Genomic DNA, 20101 nt, shown 5'->3' with positions numbered 1-20101 from the left:
GATCTAACAACCACTGTCTGCAACTAGTGTTGGAGGGGCCGCAGGGTTGATTACGGGTCAAGGCTAACATAACTCTAACACTAAAATGATCCCAAAACTAACGCTCATGCATTGCTTTTTTAATTATTAAGTAATTTTGTTTTCCCACTTAGTTATCCATTGTTTTTATACTTTTCTAATGGACTGCCTAAGTTTCTTTTTCTCTGTTTTCATCAACTGTTGGTATTGTAAATACATTATAGCCTGAACAATGCGTAAAGAGCAAATTGAAACATTGAACGCCACGTGAAAGTGGAACTTAATGAAGGCCTAAGTACTTTTTCGTAGTTTTTAGTTTTCGGATTTGAAAGATCGTCGGTTACAGTGGCCTGCTTACTGAGCAGAAAAACGTGGTCCCAGGTCCTTACATATCAAAGAGATTTTTGGTAAAATCGCTTGTGTATCGTGTATTTTGCGAAACTCGTTGTTGTCGTTGGTTCCGGGTTTGAATGGATACAAAAATTTGAGCAACGGTATTATGTGATATGAGGGGCTCGGTGGCCTTAGAGCAACCATTTTTGCTTACTGAGCAGAACATCATGAGTCTAATCCCAGGTCCATCCACATTCAGGATTCGTCAATCGTTTTATTTGTTAATATGACTACATGGTAATAACAGCAACTCGGTGATTAAAAGGTGCTCGTCTGCCTAGTGGCAAACGTTTTTGCTTACTGAGTAGAAGACCGTGGGTTTAGTCCCAAGCTCCTTCGCGTTATATGATCGTTAGGACATCAATTCAGCTTATCGTTTACCAAAACGAACCCTGCTGCAAACCCAACCCTATTACCCAACATCCCAGTGATTCCTCCTGGAAGTGCAGAGGTGTTCTCGGCTTCCATCAAAGCGAGTGTCATGTCAACACAATCCTTCCCATTCCTTTCTTGACCTGTGTTCGGGTGCGGCCGGCGCTGGTATTGCCTAATTTAAGATCACCAGTTTTTACACATTGAGGATGATTGCTAGTCCCAAGCATCGTCTATTGGTTCTCTGTGTAATTACAGCTGATCTGGCAGTAACAGAGTAGCAACCATGGGCGGTCAATCAAGCTCAAGCTCAGTATGTAAGGGAAACGCTCCTATAGTTGCGGTACGTTAGAAGCGTCAGGTTCCTATAGTTGTGCATGGAGACTCAATTCACAACTAAAGGAACCTAACGCTTCTAACGTACCGCAACTATAGGAGCGTTTCCCCTAGTCTATTATTTTAAAATTTGGTAAAATAATAATGTACACATTTTGGAAATGCGAATACGGGAAGTGCATCAGCGCATCATTATTGAAATTTGTTTCAGTTTAGTCTACAGACAAACATGGGACAGAGATCGATTAGGATCACAGCGGGAGTTCCACAAGGCTCCATCCTTGGTCCAACACTGTGGGACGGGATGTACAACGGCGTGCTACTGCTGAAGCTGCCCAAATGAGTTGAGATCGTTGGATTTGCGGACGACGTCGTCTTGACGGTAACAGGCGAGACGCTGGAAGAGGTGGAAGTGTTGGCGACCGAGGTGATCGACATGATTAGTAACTGGATGCAAGGAGCGAAGCTGCAGATAGCCCACCACAAAACGGAAGTGCTATTGGCCAGTAATTGTAAAGCGGTACAGCGGGCAGATATCACCGTCAGGGGCACGCCATAACCTCAAAGCGTGAGTTGAAATACCTGGGAGTGATGATCCATGACCGGCTAAACTTCAACAGCCACGTCGAATATGCCTGTGAGAAGACTGTATACGTTGATATTTCACTCACTCCGGCAGAACTTTATGCCGGAATCTTTGGAGAAACAATAACACCTTTACGCTGCCATCTTTCTTACGGAAGTGAGTATATTAACAGACGAACAGTGAACAGTCAACTCTCTCACTCTCTCGTGTTTTGTCTAACAATCTCTCAGGATAAATCTCCGAGGAGACAAGCAGCGATTCACCCCAGAGAATGATAACTCTCGCACCCGAGTGATTCGTAGCTAATGGGGGTGCCAAGGGGTACAGGCCCTCTCCAGAATTATCAACCTCCTCCTGAATTGCTGGTGTTTTTTATGACTCACCGGTATTTTGTCAAGCTTGTCAAGTTCGATGTTACTATGTAACAGCGATTAATAAAATTGTACCACAAATAAAGTTTTTTTTTGGAAAGTCCTTCATGTTGACTACTTTTCTTATGTTCTGGGTTAGAAGAAACAATTTTGAGAAATTATATGATATCGATATTTAATCGATAGCTCAATGAAATGTCTTCAGGCTCTACAAATTGGCCATGAGCCAAGTGATTTTTCTTTAACTTCTGGGAACTTTGTAAAACTCCAAAGACTTCTTAAAAGTTCAGGCAACATCGCTGAAATTTAGGAAACTTAGTTGAAATTTTGAGAAAATTCAGAAAAAAAAATCGTAGAAAAAAGGAATTTGGAAAAGTTTTAAAAACTGCGTAAAAGTGAAAATTCGTAGAAGTTATGGGAGCATTATTTTATTTTAGGGAAGCTCATTCAGCTATTGATTGGGAATATCTATACCATTTCAGGGAAAATTTTTGAAGCCTCATGGACATGGAATTGTTGTGGAATTACGTACAAATTGAACAAATTTCGTTCCTGCAACTTCGCGAAAAATAATCGCGAAACGCAGAAGTGCGGCAAACTTTACAGAAGTTTTGCGAATTTTGTAGCATTTTAAGGAGCTGCGTTAAACTTCATATAAGTATAAGGAATATTGAAAAAGTTCAGAGAATTTTGAAGAAGAGCTAAAAACAGTTCAATAAACTTCTTAGAACTTCAGGAATTCTCGCTTCAGTTTAGGGAACATCGTTGCAGTTTGCCAGAGATCCTACTTAAAAAAGCTCCATGAACTTCTTTGAGGTTTTGGGAACTTCGTTAAATTCCAAGCAACTTTCTAGATGTTCAAGAATATTTGTAGATGTGTCTTTCCAAAAGTGCAAAGATGTTCAGAGATCTTCGTGGAATTCAGTGAGATGAAAACAATATGAAATTTTGAATAAATTCAGGGAACTTCAACGAAATTTATTCCGTGTACATTTTACCATGTTTCAAATCCAGAATTTTTGAAAAATATAAAATTCAAACTCTAAGCATTTACAGTAGTCACTCAAAATAACTAGGATAGGCAAATTTTTGGTCAACTTTGGAGTGTTGTAACTTCGTCAAATATGATCCGATTTTAAATCTTCCAAGAGCATTTGACTGGAAAACTAATATTGTTCTACGGTGTAGCCACGAAAATAATCCTGGTCACCATATACCAGAGAAATCCCGGGTTTTCGGATGGCTTGTCTAACTTGCTAAATTTTTGATGAAATTTTAGATACGATGCTGGTTAAATATATATATATTTTTAGTAAATACAACGAAAGAAAAACCATTTTTTAAGCGAATCATATGCCAAAAACTAAAATCGGCCTATAATCAACCGAGATATGGCCATTTCCCTGGAATCGGTTCTGGTGGAGCTGGACAGCTTTTTCTTCATGGATTTTCATGAATAGGCATTCATTAAACTTCAAATGGATCAGTGACCAAATTGGCCACTCTCGGAACCACTGGGATGCCCCGAAAGAACCTGTAACAGCGGCCAATTTCGTTTTAACTCAAAAACGTGCCGTGCGGCAGTTCTTTCTTCATGGATTTTCATGAATATTCTTTCTATAGACTTAAAATTAATCATTGACCACATTGACCGCTCTCGGAACCACTGGATACCCCCGGGGAACCTGTAGTAGGGGACAATTGCGTTCTTACTCAAAAACATGCCGTGCGACAGCTCTTTCTTCATGGATTTTCATGAATATGCTTTCTATAGAATTGAAGTGGATCATTGACCACATTGACCTTTTCTGGGATGACCACATTGACTGGAATGCCCTGGGGGGAACCTGTAGTGCGGAACACGACGAGGACTTTACATACCTGCCATGGCCAGCACAGTCGCCGGATTTAAATATAATTGAGCCACTTTGGTCTACGTTGTAAGCTCGTATTCGAAGCTTTTTTCCTCCTCCATCGTCGTTGAAAACGCTTGAACATCTTCTGATCCAAGAATGGTACAACATTCCACTAGAAGCCATCCAAAAACTTTATGAATCAATTCCCAGACGAAACCAAGCTGTTATTGAAGCAAATGGTGGTCCAATATCATATTAGACGGTTCCATTATAACATTTTCCTACAATTTTAAATGGCATTCTTAATTTATAAACAACAATTCATTAATCATACATAGCTTTGGAACCCAGATGAAAAGCGCAACTTTTTAAATAAGAATGGTTTATTCGCACTGTCACTATTGTTTATTTGAAATGCAGGAAATGGCACTAACTGATGGTCACTAGCGAGTACAAAAGTGCTGGCGAACATCTCCAGAGCTGACGTTGACAGTCATTTTGTTCATTAAAGAGTTGTTGTTGTGCTCTTGCTACACCTTACATTAATACAAGAGAGAGAGACTTTTATTGGTCTACAACCAGAGTTTAAAGACCTAATCCTCCTATCCACTGCTAGTAGTCAATGGTCCATTTAAAGACTTCAGATAGTTCGAGCTGTCGAACGGCATTGTGAAGTGAAAATACAATTTTCCTCTTACATGTTATCCTGGGGCATCTGCTGGTTCCATAATGAGCTCTCCAGTGGCATTGTTTTGTGTAAAAATGTGATCCTACTACAGGTTCCACCCAGGGCATTCCAGTGACTCCGGAAAGGTCAATGATCCACTTCAATTCTATAGAAAGCATATTCATGAAAATCCATGAAGAAAGAGCTGTGGCACGGCATGTTTTTGGGTAAAAACGCAATTGTCCCCGGCTACAGATTTCCCCGGGGGTATCCAATGGTTCCGTGAGCGGCCAATGTGGTCACTGATCCATTTGAAGTTCAATGAATGTCTATTCATGAAAAACCATGAAGAATGAGCTGTCGCACGGCATGTTTTGGTGTAAAAATGCAATTGTCCTCTGCTCCAGGTTCCCCCAGGAGCATACTGGAGGTCCCGAGAGCGACCAATGTGGTTAATGATTCACTTTAAGTCTATAGAAAGAATATTCATGAAAATCCATGAAGAAAGAGCTGTCGCACGGCACGTTTTTGAGCTAAAACGAAATTGTCCCCTGCTACAGGTTCTCTCGGGGCATCCCAGTGGCCCCGAGAGCGGTCAATGTGGTAAATAATTCACTTTAAGTCTATAGAAAGAATATTCCTGAAAATCTATGAAGAAAGAGCTGTCGCACGGCATGTTTTTGAGTAAGAACGCAATTGCCCAACACTACAGGTTCCCCCGGGGGTATCCCGTGATTTCGAGAGCTGTCAATGTGGTCACTGATCCATTTGAAGTTTAATGAATGCCTATTCATGAAAAACCATGAAGAATGAGCTGTCGCACGGCATGTTTTGATGTAAAAATGCAATTGTCCCCTGCTCCAGGTTCCCCCGGGGGCATACTGGATGTTTCGAGAGTGGCCAATGTGGTCAATGATGCATTTAAAGTTTATCGAAAGTCTATTGACGAGAAACTATGAAGAAAGAGCTGTCGCACGACATGTTTTGAGTGATTAAATGATCTTCCCGCATTCAGAACCCTCCACCAGAACCGATTCCAGGGAAATGGCCATATCTCGGTTGATTATAGGCCGATTTTAGTTTTTTGCATATGATTCGCTTTAGAAATAGTTCTCCTTTCGTTGTATTTACTAAAAATATATATATTTAACCAGCATCATATATAAAATTTCACCAAAAATTTAGCAAATTAGACAAGCCCTCTGGAAACCCAGAATTTCTCCGGTATACGGTGACCAGGATTATTTTCGTGGCTACACCGTAGAACAATATTAGTTTTCCAGTCAAATTCTCTTAGAAGATTTAAAATCGGATCATATTTGACGAAGTTACAACACTCCAAAGTTGACCAAAAATTTGCCTATCCTAGTTATTTTGAGTAACCCCTGTAGTTTTGGTTCCTATGTAAGAGATAAAAAACTGGTTACAAAATTCATAGATTACCTAACTCTGAGAATTTTCTTTTTTTCCTTTGGTTTGTTTTCCGTGCTGAGCACCAATTCTATTGATGCCAGGGAGGCAGCTCCCACACCTGGACCGTACCTATCTACCCATCAACTCATGAATGCCTCAGAACATCCAGGCGGCGCCGACTAGGATTGAACACAGGCCTGCTGTGGTGAGATTTAATCACGCTTACCACTTCACCACTGGCACCACAGTTTTTTTTTTTTTTCTTAAGTTGGAGATGCTTAAATTTGTGAGATCCAGACGTTATGTGATGTCAATACAAAAAGCATGAACAAACGATCATTGCTTGTTCAAAATTAGTAAGCTTTTAAGGCTCCCCAATCAAGGCCCCAACCGTTGTTGTGAAATAAATGAAATCAAATGTATTGGTTCACCTTTAAAATAATAGCAAGTCTCAAAGTCATATTATTGGTCACAAAACAAATGTACCCAAAAACAAGTTGCCTTGACGCAATTTGATTGAATAGCATCTTCGCGAGTTTTTATTTAACCGTAATTTTGAAAAAAAGACCCCCTCTAAGCCCCCCCCCCCCAGATTAATTTTCTAGCTACGCCAATGATTTTACCGGTATTGTATTTCCCATAACCGAAAACTGGTTTTCAGAAAACATACCTAGTAATGTCGGACCATTTGTTGTATTGTTTACAATTTTACGAACTGTTCAAACAACCGTCCGACTGTAGCATTCACATTCCATTTTGTCTGAATTCTGTCTTCACTACCTATCTTTATCGACTAATCCGAGGCGATTAGGATCAAACCGAGATAAACTTTATCGCGTTGTTTATGACAGTGCTGGCGAACCACCTCAGTCAGTGTCGATTGATATCTGCTCGAGTAATCAACGTTCCCACGAGCAATGTCGCTATATCCGTTTCTTCTGGTTTTGGTTGCTTCGGCGTCCGCTTTTGTCCTTCCGGATACGAACCCGGACCCGCTTTTCATCGGTGGCACGGTAGCGTCGTTCGGCGCATTCCCAGCTGTAGCCTACATTGTCGCTCCGGATCGTGAGTTATGCGGTGCTGCCGTGATTGACGCACGGCACGTGGTGACCTTGGCCCAGTGTGTGCTGAATGCAACCTACAATACGATCAATCCACGGTTGGTACGCGTTCACACGGGGGAACTCAATCTGGTTCCGGTGTCACACACTAGGCAAACTCAACTCGGAGACGTGATCTACGTTCATCCAAATTTTAAAGCTCACACGCTGGAGAATGATGTTGCTGTGATACGGGTGAGTGGTTGTTTTAGAACATCGTTGTAATTTAAAAGTAATCATGGTGGTTTCAGGTTCAAGAACCGTTCCACATTCCAAGTAATGAGGTGGAACCAGCTAACCGTAGGACTCACATCGTGGCAAACGGAGCTACTTGCTACTTGGCAGGATGGGGAGCGATCGATCCAGCTCCTGGATCGATCATCAATCCGATGCAAAGATTCATTCCAATGGTGATAAACGATCGTGATGTTTGCAATACCATTCGGCGGGAAAGGCAAATATTCGAAAGCATGATATGCGCAGGAAATACAGATATAGTTCAAAATGGTCCAGCCCCTTGTCATGGAAGTCTGGGATCTGGGTTGTACTGCCATGGTAACCTAACTGGACTGTTATCATATGGGCTCAACTGTGGTATGGCCAATAATCCCCCAACGTTCACCCAAATTCGATTCTTCAACCCGTGGATTCAGCAGCAGTTGATAAGAACTGATAGACCTCCAGCTGGCATGTCACCTCTAGATGTAGTTTAATATAATAAATTATACATTGGTTTTTCGAAATACATTTTATTCATCAAATCGATTAATATCTTTACAAGGGATTGGGGATCCATCCTGGGGCAGGGTTGTCAGTGCGAGTGAACTGGCTGTCGATCCATACGCGATACTGTCTGACGTCAATGTAGACTCCAGGGTTATTGGCGGCTCCGCAGGCAAATCCGAATGAAAGCACGCCGGTAAGTTGACCATTGCAGTAGAGACCACCTCCAGTGTTACCCTGGCAAACCGTGTTGGCAGTAGCGGGGATTGATCCGGCGCATATCATCGTCGACAAAACACGGTTTGCATGAACGTTAGCTGCATTGCACTGTGCCGTGGGAATGATTGGAGTGGTGATCACTCGTTGAGCGGGGTTCAGTGGAGCATTAATAGCATTGGTAGCTGCTCCCCAGCCAGCGAATTGACACTGAGTGTTGTCGGCTAGGAACCGAGTGTTCATCACGGCTGGCTCGATCGTATTATGGAACTCTGGGAACATGGTGTTGACACGAATCACCGCCAAGTCGTTATTGCTGCTCAGCCGATTGTAGTTCGGATGGACGAAAAGGTGCGTTACATTGCGAATTTCGCGACGGACTGAGGTCGGTACCAGATTGACGTCACCTGCGATGACCCGAAGCCAGAATGGGTTGATGAGGGAGAAGGTCGTTGGATGCATAACGCACCACGCGGCAGTCAGCACATGTTGCCGATTCAGGATCGTTCCTCCACAGTGCAGGTTGTACGGAGAATCAATACTGACCGCAGCGGGAAATTGTCCCGGAAGGGTGACGGTTCCTCCAGTAAGACGGCTGGATGCATCTTCGCTAGCAACTGCAAGAATTGAGTAATTAGTATTATATCATGTTCAAATCCGTTGCATGACTTACCAGCAGCTACCACTGACAAAACAAGTAGAAAGAGCTTCATTTTCTTTACCCTACCACCTCGGAAAGCAATCAGATACTGACAGTATTGGCAGGTGATATACAAGACTATGCTTCCGAATTCACCGTTCTTATCTTATCACCATGCCGTGATTCATATTTGATTTCACATTACAAAAGTGTCACATTGCTTGGAGTCCTGATTAAATCACCCTAAATGAGAATTTACTCTAATCCGAAAATTGTGATAAGATGTCGGCCTGGGTAGTATCTTTACATTTTTTGGCTCAGTGTGCCAGCGTTTGCCAAGATGAAGTCCACGATTGCTGTTTTGCTACTTGGTAAGTCTTAGATTCCTTTTGTCCGAACTCTTTCGTAACGGCAATTCTCTTCTCAGTGTTCTCTTTGACCAGCAGTTACCGTCTAACTGATGAAGAATATGATCCTTTCGAACCCTTCATCAGCGGAGGAACCAATGCCGTTCTTGGCCAGTTTCCATCCATTGTAGCCGTTGGCGTTCCAGTTCCTATTAATGGCTTCTGCGGTGGCGTTATCCTTAACGAAAACCATGTGCTTACGGCAGCTCGTTGTGTTCTGACTGTCCAGAATACGCTGCTTTTCCCGAATCAACTCACCATCATGTCAGGAGCCCTGCAGCTGAACTTTGCTGCTCCTCGAATTGGTGTTTCTGCTGTCTACGTTCACCCGCAGTACAACCCATTCACCTTTGCCAACAATCTGGCTGTACTGCGAACCACATCGAGTTTCCTGCCACCGCTGGTTGCAACGCCTAACATTGGTTTTAGCGTCCTGGGGGACGAAATTCCATTCGACGGAATGCCATGCCAGGCTACCGGATGGAACAACGCTACCAACAATCCGATACAGCAATTTATCAACGCTCCGATCCTGAATCGAGACATCTGCAATGCACTGCCCTTGAATTTCGGACGCATCAGCGAGTCGATGGTGTGCGCCGGAGTTACCGGAACGGGACCGGGAGTCTGCGCTAGCAACATGGGAACGGGACTGTTCTGCGATGGACGATTGGCAGGAGTTCTTTCGACAGGTTTCGGTTGCGGCCAGGCCAACAATCCGGGAGTCTACACGCAGATTCGTTTCTACCTACCCTGGATTCGACAGCAGTTTGACCGGCAGGACGTTCCTCCGGGTGGTTCGTCTCCTATTCCGATTTGGTAAACAGTGTTCGCTTGAGTGAAATAAAGATGGTTTTTGGATAAGACAAGGACGATGTTCTGTTTGTTAAATAGAAATAGAATACTCAATCTTGGGGAGGCTACCGGCTAGAGAAGTACAATCTTTAAAAATCATGGGACTTATGGCAAATCATTCACATTCATTTGCCTAAATTTCTTCCAGTAACAGAATTCCGTAAAATAATGATATTAACTAAAACTTTTGAACTATTATTTCTCGGCGAATGTAATTTTCATTCACTGAAAAACAATGGTGGGTTGTGTTCGCTCTGGTTAATCATACATAAGAGATACAGATTTGAGCTATTCACAAACATTGTAGCTAATATCAAAACTTACAAGTTTGATACATAATTTTACGGAGTTCTGTTGATGAAAAAAGTTAAAGGCAAATGAATGTAAATAAATGCACACGATGAATCTAAATGATTTACCATGCCTGAATCGCCAGCTAACAAATTCATGAAAGTTTCTTAACAGGATTCAAAACAATTTTAACCATTTTTTTGAAGAAATCCATATGATGGTGTATAAACTTTTGAGTTTGATTTGATTTCCAAGGCTTTTCCTGATGGAACTGAGTTCAGCAATGCTAGAGAATTGATTTCATCTTTCATTCTTTGAAGAATTCTGAAGGAGATCGGGAGAATTTTTTGTTTCAGATGCTGTGGAATTTTGTAAAACTTGGTGGATTTTTGAAGTATATTGCTGTCGGTCACAAGATTGTCATATAGCACTCTATATATATTTGTAATAGTCATTTAGCAAAAAGCTTAGGAAAGCTCCAGGAAACGGCCTTGAAGCAAGAGACACGTCAAAAACGCAAAACATCATTTTCATAGTAAACAACAACCTTTATTCATCATAACAAACTAATATCAACATCCTACAAGTGCCCAGGAGTCCAATTTGGTGGCAGTCCATCGGTGCGGTTGAACTGCTGATCGATCCATTGGCTGTAGTAACGCACCTGAGTAAACACCGGAGGATTGTTCGCGGTACCGCAATTGACACCAAACGATAGGATTCCCACCAGCTGCCGGTTACAGTACAACCCGGTACCCAAGTTACCAGTGCACGGAGCAGCATTGTTCGAAGCAGCCGTGTTGCCCGCACAGATCATACTCTCTAGCACGCGGCCGGCGTGCATCGTTCCCTGGTTGCACAGCTCTCGGTCGTTGATGTTCATTGGAAGGAACCGCTGTAGCACATTCAGCGGAGCAGTGGCCGCATTCGTAGATGCTCCCCATCCGGCAAACTGGCAAGCTTCAGCATTCGGAGTAACACGCATCCGGCGTCGAGCTTCGTCAATCGTATTCGAGGGCAGTTCGTATGGGCGATCCAATCGCAGCACAGCAACGTCATTCTCCCTGGTAAATACATTAAACTCCGGATGAACGTACACTCTGCTAACCTTCCTAGTCTGACGGCGAGGACCTTTAGGAGCCAAAGCAACATCTCCAGCCACCACAGTCAACCAGTAGGGATCGATCAAACGATTCTGAGCGTTCAGGACGCATTGAGCCGAAGTTAGCACATGTTGTTGATTGACGATCACGCCTCCGCAGTGCAGTTGAAATGGTGTATTGATTGAAACGGCCGATGGAAATTGACCCCATGCAGCATTGGTACCGCCAATCAATCGAGCATCCGGATTCAGCTCCGCTACGGCGAGGCCTGCAACATTCCAAACTTGAGCAAAACTTCATCCCAACAATCAAACTAAAATTACATACCAATCACAGCAAATATCACAGCAAGCAACCTCATGTTTACGCTACCCCTCACAATGTGACTGTCTCGAATCAGGAAAACCGAACTAAACCCCTTAGATTCACCGTTGTGCCGTTTAGGTGTGGTTTGACCATCAATCACTCATCATTTATCGTGGGATTAAATCGGCTCAATGATAAACAAAACCATATGATTCCAAGTTCCATAATTTTGGTTAGCTTTGCAGATAGCGGGACGTATTGCTTTGATGCCAAAACCCCCGAAAGTGCATTCTCATTTGTATGGTAGGAAACAATCCATTATTACGATAAGAGTTGGGATTTTAGGCTCATCTAATGCTAATGTTACGACATCCTTTGAAATGTGGTGTTGATACTTAATCTTATCCAAAGTAAGAGCAGTAGAATGTGATACATTTCATAAATAGAATTATTTGTGAAGGCCTTGAGGGTATCAGGGCAAAACTGATGTAATCGAATAACTGATTTTCAAATGATTTTATATCGTGTACTCAATATTATTACTTTCCTTTTGCCAGATTTGACCAGCATTATAATTTCTCAATGAATTTCTCTGCTGTAGTTATTATCAGACGTCACCAATGATCTGAGGTACACAAAATCATCCCACTTTGAAATCATCTCCGACGATCACCCTTCTGCTTATGCGCGCCCCTATAGCACTCGGTTCTACAGCCAATAGATACTTTGTACTCGATGTATTCACGTTTAATCCAACATTTTCTGCTTCACCTTTCAACCTGGTGTACTGCTCTACCTCCGCCAATGTCCACGTAGTCATCATTGACATTAGCTGAAAGCACCTCATAACTTTACACAGCAGTGTACACCATCCACCGTAGCCTTGATCAGTCTGGTCAGTTTTCCGGGAAAACCGTTTTCGTCAATATAGCACTTCCAGACCGAATAGTGAAAAAATAAACAAATTTTAGATTTTACCTATCAGAATTCCATGGAATTCGGCCATTTTGACTCACGCCTATTTTTTTCAAAATGGCTTATATGATATGTTTCTATAAATCATAGCGCAAAAAGAGATCATTCTTATTGAAATGACGTCTGAGACAAAGTTGAAGGAAACTGAATTGCCTTAAACTTTTAAAAGCTTCAATGTAAAAAAAAAAAACTAAATTTTCAAGATTTTTAACCGTATGCATGAAAAACAATAAAAAAATATTTGCAAAAATAAAGCCCAAACTTTGTACTATGTTATAGATTTTAGGACGAAAATTTGTGACTTTTTTCCAGTGTGCATTTTATTTTTGAATTCAGTTTCCTTCAACTTTGCCTCAGACGTCATATTGTAGCCTGCCTGGGCGATCTATCTCTAAAACGTGTGGCTTAAGCGCCACTTCAGAGGGGAGACCACATGCCCAATGTAAGTTTGCCTGGTTAATACTCTCCTAAGGGCGAGTCCATTATCAAAGGATTTACGAATCAGGCAAGGCAAACCTGTTTTAAACTGGTTAGAAATAGGATAAGACATGATGAGTCAAATATCGAGTGATCGGAATTGTTTATGCAAGAACCCAGGAATTCATAAAATCCTTGAATTTCAATTCGCATGATTCCTGACGATATTTTGGATCTTTTGGCATTTGACAAGCAATATTATAATTTTAGAAATACGAAAGTTTTCAGTACATTTTAACTTTTTATTTTATTTATTTATTTTGTTTGATAAGGCTCAACCGAATTAACTTTACAGAGCCGAGGATTCTTGGTCACTATACAATACATCTTAAAACTATAGTCAAAAGGTACAACACAATAAACACTTTATCTTCCGCTATCCAAAAAGCCTCATCCATCAGAACGGGATCCGCTTCCAGTAGTTTCATTGTATGGCAAATTGTTGTACGCCAACGAGGGTCAGAGCGCGTTCATTGTAGCAATGGACGCAAAACGTGGTCAGCACTCACACACTCATCACGAAACGGTTGCTTTCCAAAGTCGACGACGCATCGACCGAAAGAACTGCTGATGAAGAACAATGAGGAGGACCACACAATGGTTGCTGCCGAGAAAACAGACGATCGCGTAGCACACATCGAGAGTGGCCTGCTTTTGTCGACAGCCGAGTGAACACTGGACATTTTAACTTGATAGGCATCAGACTTAAGAAAGCAAAACAAGTACCTGAATGAACCATTTGTTTCAAAATCTCTTAGTACTGTCTCTGAAGATTTGTTAATATTCTTCGATTATTTTCAAGCTTTTGCACTTTGTGGAAATATGATATATTTTGAATTAAGTTTTAATAAATTCCAGATTATTTGTCTTTTTAATCTTTCAATTCTGTTGTCAATCGCATTTTAAAATATTAGATTGGGGTTTGGTCTTCGATTAATTTGCGATACCTCTTACAATATAAGAAAAATTATTGCACGAAAAGATCTACAAGATGCGGGAAATTTACAAATCATAGGACTACGACACTTTTGAAGTTATCAAGCTCAATTTATAAGTTCCGACGTGATTTTTTTTTGATAAACCTTTTAGAAACTTGTGAGATGAATATGTAATGATAATCGTAGGACGGAATAAAAACCTATAGATCCCCTGTGCTACCATGGAAAGGAAAGGATCATAGAGCTTAAACGTACAAAATACAGTACTATATAGTGGGAAATTAAAAAAAAAACGATGGAAGAGAATTCCAGATTCTGGACGATTTTTTATATTGTTGATAATTATTATAGCTTATTGTCTTCTTTATACAATTCCATGAGTTTTAAAGGTTTTTCCGAATGTTTCTACCATAAAGTACCATAGTTTCATTAACCTTTGATCCTAATTTCACGCATTAGTCAAAAATACATTGAAAATGTAAATATAATGGAAATATTTAAAATTGAGCTAGAAATTCTGATAGGTATTATGAAAAAAAATATTACAACATCTTTAGAAAACTATATTAATTAACTTTGCAATGCTAATTACATTATTAATAATTCTTGCTAGGAATTGCTTGAAAATTCACTTGCAGTTAACCCCAGTATTTACTTAATATTACCCTGAAATTCCCATGGAATTACCTTAGGAATATTTTTTTAGTTCTGCTTGGACATCCCAAAAATTCTTTGAAATGCTGCTGGGATTCTCATTTGAAATATTTGAAAAAAAAAACACCTGAATATCATTTTTTTTCCTCTGCTCGGGACCTAACACTACTGCGACCAGTAAATTGATCTATTGTAGTATATCCCATGTCCTTAGTTTAGTGCATGTCGTATTACTCCATCACTATTGAGAAATGATGAAGTATTATTCGATTTTTTTTACAGTTTGCAAGGATCCGACTCTAATTGAAAGGTCCCGTTATTTATACCCTTCGGAGTTTTGAAACACCCTCCAAAGGCGCGTCCCTTTGTCAGTCAAATTTGGATTCCTTGGCAACAAAATAAGGTTTGACAACGTTAATGACCCTGCATCAGAACCCTAGTCTTTACCACTTCAAACTAGGTAACATCGAATAGAAGATTAGGAATCACATAGATGAAGACAACTAACTCATTTTTTTCCTTCTTTCAAGATCATCCTCGGTAGACAAAGCCGAGTCTTGTCACTATCAACAAGGCATAAAAAGTAACAAGGACTAAGATGTGTTCCTTCGATTACTGAAAAATACTGTTCCCCTAGTTTGAAGTAGTCAGGACTATGAATCGGTGGTAGATCTTACATCCCGTAACTTACCATGAAAAGGTGATCTACCCACGTTACGGGGCCTGAATATCATTAGAATACTCTAAGAAATTCACTTGAAATTTAGTTCAGAATTTTCTAAGGATATTCCTAATAAATCCGTTGGAATTATTCTCATCGAATATTTTTTGGAATTACCGTTGAATATTGCCACTTTCCTTGGAATTCAACTCACAACTATGAAATTCTAACGTAAAAAAATACTTGTAGTTATTCTTAGATTTCTCCACAAAATTTGTCACAACCCTCTTGGAATTTTCAACCGAAATCATTTGAGGTTCGATAGGATGAGTCTAATTTAATTGTAATCCTCCATAATATAACCTCTATGAATTCTCCGAAAACTCACATGGAAATATGCGCCGGATTCCTTTTGTCCCAGCATCTTCTTTAAATAATCATCAGAATGTCCTTACATTTCTCTTTTGTATTATCTTGAAGTTCTCCTCAGAATGATCATGGTGTAATCCTCCTTCTCAATCAAAATTTCTCATAATTCCTTAAGAATTAACGTGAAAAGCTGTTATGAATATTCATTAAAATTTGAATTGAATCCTATTCAAGGTTGCCTTGGAATTCTACTCAGAATTACCTACAAAACTAGAGTTCTAGGACATTGACGAAAATGATCCAAGGGTTAAATTTTGTGGACATTGACAAGAATAAAAACTCATCAGGTGCATGAGCTCGCTGAAATTTTAGAGATCTGGATTCAAATTTAACTTAAACCAACCAGTAGATTAACTATATATAAAACCAAAAGCTACTTATTGATGAAGTGTTTGATTTTAGTTACAATAAGGTTCTTATATTTAATGTAACGAAATAAATGTTTGACATGAGAATTTTAAACTGTTCAGTTATGGGTAAAAATTAAAATTCCAACTTGCCGTATGTAAAGTCCAAGAGAAGCTTTACAGAGCTTAACAGGATTATATTTAAGTTCAAGTATTTATTTCAAAAGAATTTCTTTTTATAGAGTTCTTTACAGAATTCTTCTAAAATAAATTCGAGTTTATCTCTTGGAGTGCCTTGAATTTTCACTAAAAAAATCATGAAATTAATGAATTATAAACTTTTTTAAATAATTCACCTCTTTAGAATTCCCATGCTGTTCACCTCTGAGCTCTCATAATTTTTTTATCTGAATTGTCTTGGAGTTTTCCTTTAAGTTCTACTGAAAATTCACATGGAGTTCTCCTTAATTTTATCTGGAAATGCTTTCCAAGTAGTTTCTAGTAGTTGTATCCAAGAAATTGTTCACAGGGCTACTTAAAAAAAAACACCCCTCACACAATTGACTTGGAGCGCTAATCATAGACCTCGTTTGGTTCCCCAAGCAACACAATTTGCCATAAACGGGTTTACATAACTTATTTATGACAATATCAGCGGTAAACATTTACATCTAGTCACTTATATACAACTTATTTATACCGAAAAAAGCGCAAGAGGTTGGATCTATATATAACATATGCTTGACTTGCGCAACTTATTTATGACTTTAACGCAACCTACTGTATTGGACAAGTTGTAAATTAATTTCATCCTTCCTACGAATGGAATTTGTTTATCATCAATTTATACAACTTATTCTTCTGAGGAATTTTATCGTGCGAATAAAGTGCCTAAACTTAGATTCCGTACTGCAAACATTTATGCGCTTGCAAATTTATGGCAAAGCTATACATTCTACTTCTAAAAAACTCATTGGCTCTTAGAAAAAGCTTGATGTAATAAATTGAATCGCATAAAAAATCCTGGTTAAAATTCCCCAACTTTGCAAAAAACAAAAACCAATAGAATATCAACCTTCTTTTTTAATTATCTTACTTTTCTCTTTTCCAGAACGTACAACGATGTTGAAAGCACAAATTCAATGTTTTTACCCTTCTTACAAAGAAGGGTATAGATATCACTTGAAAAACCGACTATCGATCCGAGGCCCGGAGGGCCGAGTGTCATATACCATTCGACTCAGCTCGACGAGATCGGAACATGTCTGTGTGTGTGTGTGTATGTGTGTGTGTATGTAACGAAATGAATGCGCTCACGTTTCTCAGCAACCGCTCAACCGATTAGGACAAACTTAGCGCCAAATGATAGGTCTTGGGGTTTCATTGAACGTTATTGAACGGTTTTGGAATCGGTGAACCGGTTTCGGAGATATGGCCGGAATAAGATCCGGTGAATATGGGCCTTCACGCTGGATTTAACGGAAAACGTATTAAAACCATCATGCGACACATCAAATTACTACAGAATTCAAAAATAAGATCAATGCAAGTCGTGTTAAGTGTTCCAGACCACATTGGACACACTTGGACATGTTCCGGGTACCCCGGGGAAGTTGCTTTAATATGAATGGAATTAAAACCCATTAAATCACATTAAAATACTTTGATAAGGTGATTGGTAGCCTCACCAAATAGACTACACCCGGATATATTCCGGGTACCCCCAGGCAGTGGCGTAGCGTCACTGGATGACACGATGGGGGGCTTGGTCACTGATAATGACAATAAAATAAATAAACTTGAATAAGTAAGAAGTGTCTGATCACACCATAGGTGGATAAATTCGGGTTTTTCATTCTATACAATGCTTCATGGGTCAGTCATATTGTAGTGCAGTTTGTAGAATGCATTGAGAAATTTCATAATTGTTATCAAAGCATGTTTATAACACGCAAAACAAGAACATTACTTGTATCATGCATTGAAGTTATAATTAGGTATGGCAGCTCTCAATTCCCTATTTATAACACTTTTATAACTGATTGTTTTTGATGAAAACCTGCTAGCCTTATATTCAACATTTTTTTATATGTCATTTTTGGAAATATGAGTACAACTGAAATATAACTTATTAATAGCATGTTATCAATAAGTTATATCTCAGATGTATTCATGTTTCTAATAATGACATATGAAAACATGTTGTAAATAAGGCTAGATAGTTTTCACCAAATACAATCAGTTATAAATGTGTTATAAACTGGTAATTGAGACATGCAATATCAGCCGGCTCCGGTGGTGTAGTGGTAAGCGTGACTGCTTTCTAACACCCCAATGAGTCTGAGTACAATCCCAGCCGAGGTCGGTGGGATTTTTCTGAGGCATATAAATCTCTGGTCACATCTTCCTTCGGAAGGGAAGTAAGGCCGTTGGTCCCGGCCCATGTGTGTTGAATGGGTGCGATATCCTACGCAGGTGTGGAAGCTGCCTTTCTGCACATTCGATTGCCGTCAATGGATGGGAATCGATGTCCGTCGGTGATCGGAACTAGATTGCGGAACAGAGACCGACGTTAAATAAAGGAAAGAGACATACAATATCGAATTATAACTTCAAGATAACAAGTGCTTGTCAAAAAGGTTGAATACTTCAGAAACAACAATAGAACGCGTCCTAAACAGGATGTTTTAAAAGCAATTAATATATAACTTAGTTACAACTGGATTTTTTTTATTTTTCATGCAAGATGTTGCAAGTGTTACTTGGGCCAAAACTCAAAAACTTTTTCGTTTATTATTTTAATGAAATTCCAACTAAGAACTAAGCATACTGTGCGCACCGCCGAGCACTGGTCACATACCTTGCGCCGTGCCGTACCTGCGGAGCGCAATGAACGTTGCGCTTAAACGTCAATGACGGAACGGGTGGAAACAAAGCGAATGAGAGTGTGAGAGAGTAGCATAAATAAAAATAAACAGTGACTAGCCAATCGATTGTAAATAAATCAAATAATTGGAACAGTTTTTGAGTTCGTCGTTCGAGGGATAGTTTGATCCGTGGTGCAAATATTTTGTCTTGCTAAATACACATTCGGATGTAAGTTAAACAAATTCTTCAATAGAAAATAAATGAACATTTAGGTTTATTTCATAGTGGACCGTGGAAAGATTGTACTGCGGTGAACGTAACCTGCAAAGATAGAAGTGAAATCAGGAAACAATATATGTAAGGTGAATTTAACTATAAAAATTAACTAAACAATACATTTAGTTTCAAGCTGCTGTAAAATACTACACCGCTGTGGAATTTTTTTTTCGAAAATTGGTCCGAACCCAGTGCGAACACATACTGTACTGCCGTTTTACGCATATCTGTCCCATGTTCTTAAAGTAACATCTGAGAAAATCGCGCATAATGTTTCGAATCATTTCTGCTTATTGGAAGAAATATAAGTTAAAATAAGTTTGTGCATTGTTCATATTTCATTAGAATCAATTTGTTTTAGTGAAAACTACAGAAATTACCTTCAATGAAATTAGTTAAACCTATTTTTATACGAAAACAATTCAGTGGGACTGTTATGCCTAGAAATTTGCTATGAAGTAGAAAATTCTACGCATATCAGTCCCACTAAAAACTATTACTTTCCGTGTTGCTTTGATGGCCACGTTGCGTTTGACGTCTTTACTCTTGTGGTTGTGGTTGTGTTGACATGAGCGTGCTTGAGTTCTCCGCGAAGTTTTGAAAGTGGATAGTTTCCATACGTTTGCATCATTAACTGAAACCAACAATAAGTGAGTTGACATTACTGCAATCGTCGTTTGCTACATCTATAAAGTCTTTAAGTATGGGCAGCTTGAGAAACAAATGATGAATGCTCTGTGTAGAACACAAGAAGATTGTCGATCGTGGACTTCGATGATTTCAAGAAAGTTTTTGGAACAGTTAACATTTACAGTAAGGATTC

At 39.7% G+C, this 20101-nt stretch overlaps 4 protein-coding genes across 4 annotated transcripts; 2 read left to right on the top strand and 2 right to left on the bottom strand.

The window, feature by feature from the left end:
• The first annotated feature begins 6875 nt into the window (after positions 1-6875).
• On the top strand, positions 6876-7825 carry LOC135710835 (trypsin-like). Its single transcript, XM_065233533.1, has 2 exons — positions 6876-7307; positions 7364-7825. Exons 1-2 carry the CDS (start codon positions 6930-6932, stop codon positions 7823-7825), a joined length of 840 nt encoding a protein of 279 aa, XP_065089605.1. The 5' UTR covers positions 6876-6929.
• Positions 7826-7884: 59 nt separating this feature from the next.
• LOC135710834 (trypsin alpha-3-like) lies at positions 7885-8823 on the bottom strand. Its single transcript, XM_065233532.1, has 2 exons — positions 8725-8823; positions 7885-8668 (listed from the first exon to the last, which is right to left on the bottom strand). Exons 1-2 carry the CDS (start codon positions 8762-8764, stop codon positions 7887-7889), a joined length of 822 nt encoding a protein of 273 aa, XP_065089604.1. The 5' UTR covers positions 8765-8823; the 3' UTR covers positions 7885-7886.
• A 153-nt stretch (positions 8824-8976) lies between these two features.
• LOC135710833 (trypsin alpha-3-like) lies at positions 8977-9962 on the top strand. Its single transcript, XM_065233531.1, has 2 exons — positions 8977-9062; positions 9119-9962. Exons 1-2 carry the CDS (start codon positions 9032-9034, stop codon positions 9919-9921), a joined length of 834 nt encoding a protein of 277 aa, XP_065089603.1. The 5' UTR covers positions 8977-9031; the 3' UTR covers positions 9922-9962.
• Positions 9963-10797: 835 nt separating this feature from the next.
• LOC135710832 (transmembrane protease serine 11D-like) lies at positions 10798-11782 on the bottom strand. Its single transcript, XM_065233530.1, has 2 exons — positions 11675-11782; positions 10798-11615 (listed from the first exon to the last, which is right to left on the bottom strand). Exons 1-2 carry the CDS (start codon positions 11706-11708, stop codon positions 10825-10827), a joined length of 825 nt encoding a protein of 274 aa, XP_065089602.1. The 5' UTR covers positions 11709-11782; the 3' UTR covers positions 10798-10824.
• Positions 11783-20101: the final 8319 nt, after the last annotated feature.

Source organism: Ochlerotatus camptorhynchus, unplaced genomic scaffold (assembly GCF_037179485.1).
Source record: "Ochlerotatus camptorhynchus isolate MF236.1 unplaced genomic scaffold, CSIRO-AGI_Acam_v1.1 ptg000404l, whole genome shotgun sequence".
NCBI lineage: Eukaryota > Metazoa > Arthropoda > Insecta > Diptera > Culicidae > Ochlerotatus > Ochlerotatus camptorhynchus.
Note: the sequence above shows the minus strand (reverse complement) of the source record. Positions and strands in the feature narration are given on the sequence as shown.